The sequence below is a fragment of the Octopus sinensis genome, linkage group LG2 (genome assembly GCF_006345805.1).
Source record: "Octopus sinensis linkage group LG2, ASM634580v1, whole genome shotgun sequence".
Taxonomy (NCBI): Eukaryota; Metazoa; Mollusca; class Cephalopoda; order Octopoda; family Octopodidae; genus Octopus; species Octopus sinensis.
In genome coordinates, this window is record NC_042998.1 from 195,490,154 (window position 1) to 195,491,867 (window position 1,714).

At 41.9% G+C, this 1,714-nt stretch overlaps 1 protein-coding gene across 1 annotated transcript in view; it reads left to right on the plus strand.

Annotated features, from left to right (window-relative positions):
• LOC115227194 (synaptic vesicular amine transporter-like) overlaps positions 1–1,388 on the plus strand; it is a 94,132-nt gene extending 92,744 nt beyond the window's left edge. The window contains 1 exon segment of the mRNA XM_036500651.1: positions 1,173–1,388. Within this exon segment, the coding sequence (XP_036356544.1) occupies positions 1,173–1,265 (93 nt within the window). The 3' untranslated portion in view covers positions 1,266–1,388.
• The last annotated feature ends 326 nt before the right edge of the window (positions 1,389–1,714 follow it).

A 1,714-nucleotide genomic window follows, 5' to 3' on the forward strand; every position in this document is an offset into this window, starting at 1 on the left:
ACGTTTGTCCACCACCACCGCTTGCGCCCCCCCCTAACTTTGTGGTTTGGTAAAACAGATCGATAGAATAAGTATAAGGTTTTAAAAAAAAGTACTGGAGTCAACTTTTTCGAGTAAAGTTCTCCAAGGCGTTGCCCCAATATGGCCGTGGTCTAATGACTGAAACAAGTGAGAGAAAAATAAAAGATAAATGTGTATAATAAGAGAAAAGAACATGGGCCTAAGTTGATACCAATTCATTCCAATTCTTACATGTTTCAGTATTCAGCAGCACATGACATCACATTACAGATGTAACCAGCAGGTACGGTTTATAAGGCAAACATGGAGCAGATGAGTAGTCAGGCAATCAATGAATAAAATACAAGTTAGAGACAAGCCGCAACCAGTTTTATATACCCAGGTAGGACATGCCAGATGGGGAAGGGGGTGGTAGGTAAGTAAGACAGCTGACATAATCACAGGGTAAACTGGAGTTAGTAGGGACGGGGTAAGACATTAGGTAAGAAAGAGGACTTTGGTTGCTTTTACTTGGCAGTAAAAAGTTAGTGTTACAATAGCCGACAAGATAAAGTGTTACAATAAAACCTCTTTGAGAACAACAACGTCGTCCTAGTTCCATCCGACCTGTTGGTCATTAACCAGTCAACCAGATCAAGCCATGTTCCTTCAAGGAATAGGGAATGAATGATATTGTTGAGTATACCTGAGTATCACCATTTTGAATATTTTTGTTTATATATTCCATTGTAAAAAGATTCGAGCGAGGTCATTGCCAGTACCGCCTGACTGGCCCTGGTGCTGGTGGCACGTAAAAAACACCCACTACACTCTTGGAGTGGTTGGCATTAGGAAGGGCATCCAGCTGTAGAAACTCTGCCAGATCAAGATTGGAGCCTGGTGCAGCCATCTGGTTTGCCAGCCCTCAGTCAAAATCGTCCAACCCATGCCAGCATGGAAAGCGGACGTTAAACGATGATGCTGCCGATGATGATGATGTAATTTCCTGTCTTCATACCACAAGTCAGGAAACCTTTCACTTCCTCTTGACACGGATTCAGCCCTCTTCCCACAAAATAGAAACACATCCCTTTCCACATTGAGCATACGCACAGCCAAAATCATTTCCCTCCTGACTCATACCGTCTTCTTTTTCTTCTTCTTTTCTCCAGGCGATATTAAGTCACACTCAGAAAGGAAACAGTAAATACACAGATGATGAAGATAGCGGCAACTTCAGTTATCATCGATTTGAAAACGAATGATAACAAGAGCACAATAAAAAGATGCTGAATAAACCACTTACCTGTGCTCAGGAATAAAATATGTTAAAACCAGTATACGGTCAAATAAAAGATGGAAAGCATCAGATTATAACCTCAACTGCATTTAATGTTTTTTTCTTTACGCTTTTAAAAAAAAATTCTCCTTATACTATACATTGAGAGGCGGTTGGATGGAACCTACACTCGCCTCCTTATGAGAGCTCAAAATCTCTCGTGGAAGCGCCATCCAACCAAAATGCAAATATATGGGAAACTACCACCTGTGTCATCTCTTGTGAAAGGTAGGAGAGTCCAGTTTGCTGGACATTGTTGTAGAGCTGAAAAAGAGGTAATTTCTACTCTCCTCCTCTGGAAGCCATCTACTCGCAATGCCAGAGGGCGCACACTCTCCTACCCTGATGTAATCTCCAGGGATACAGGCATCCAGC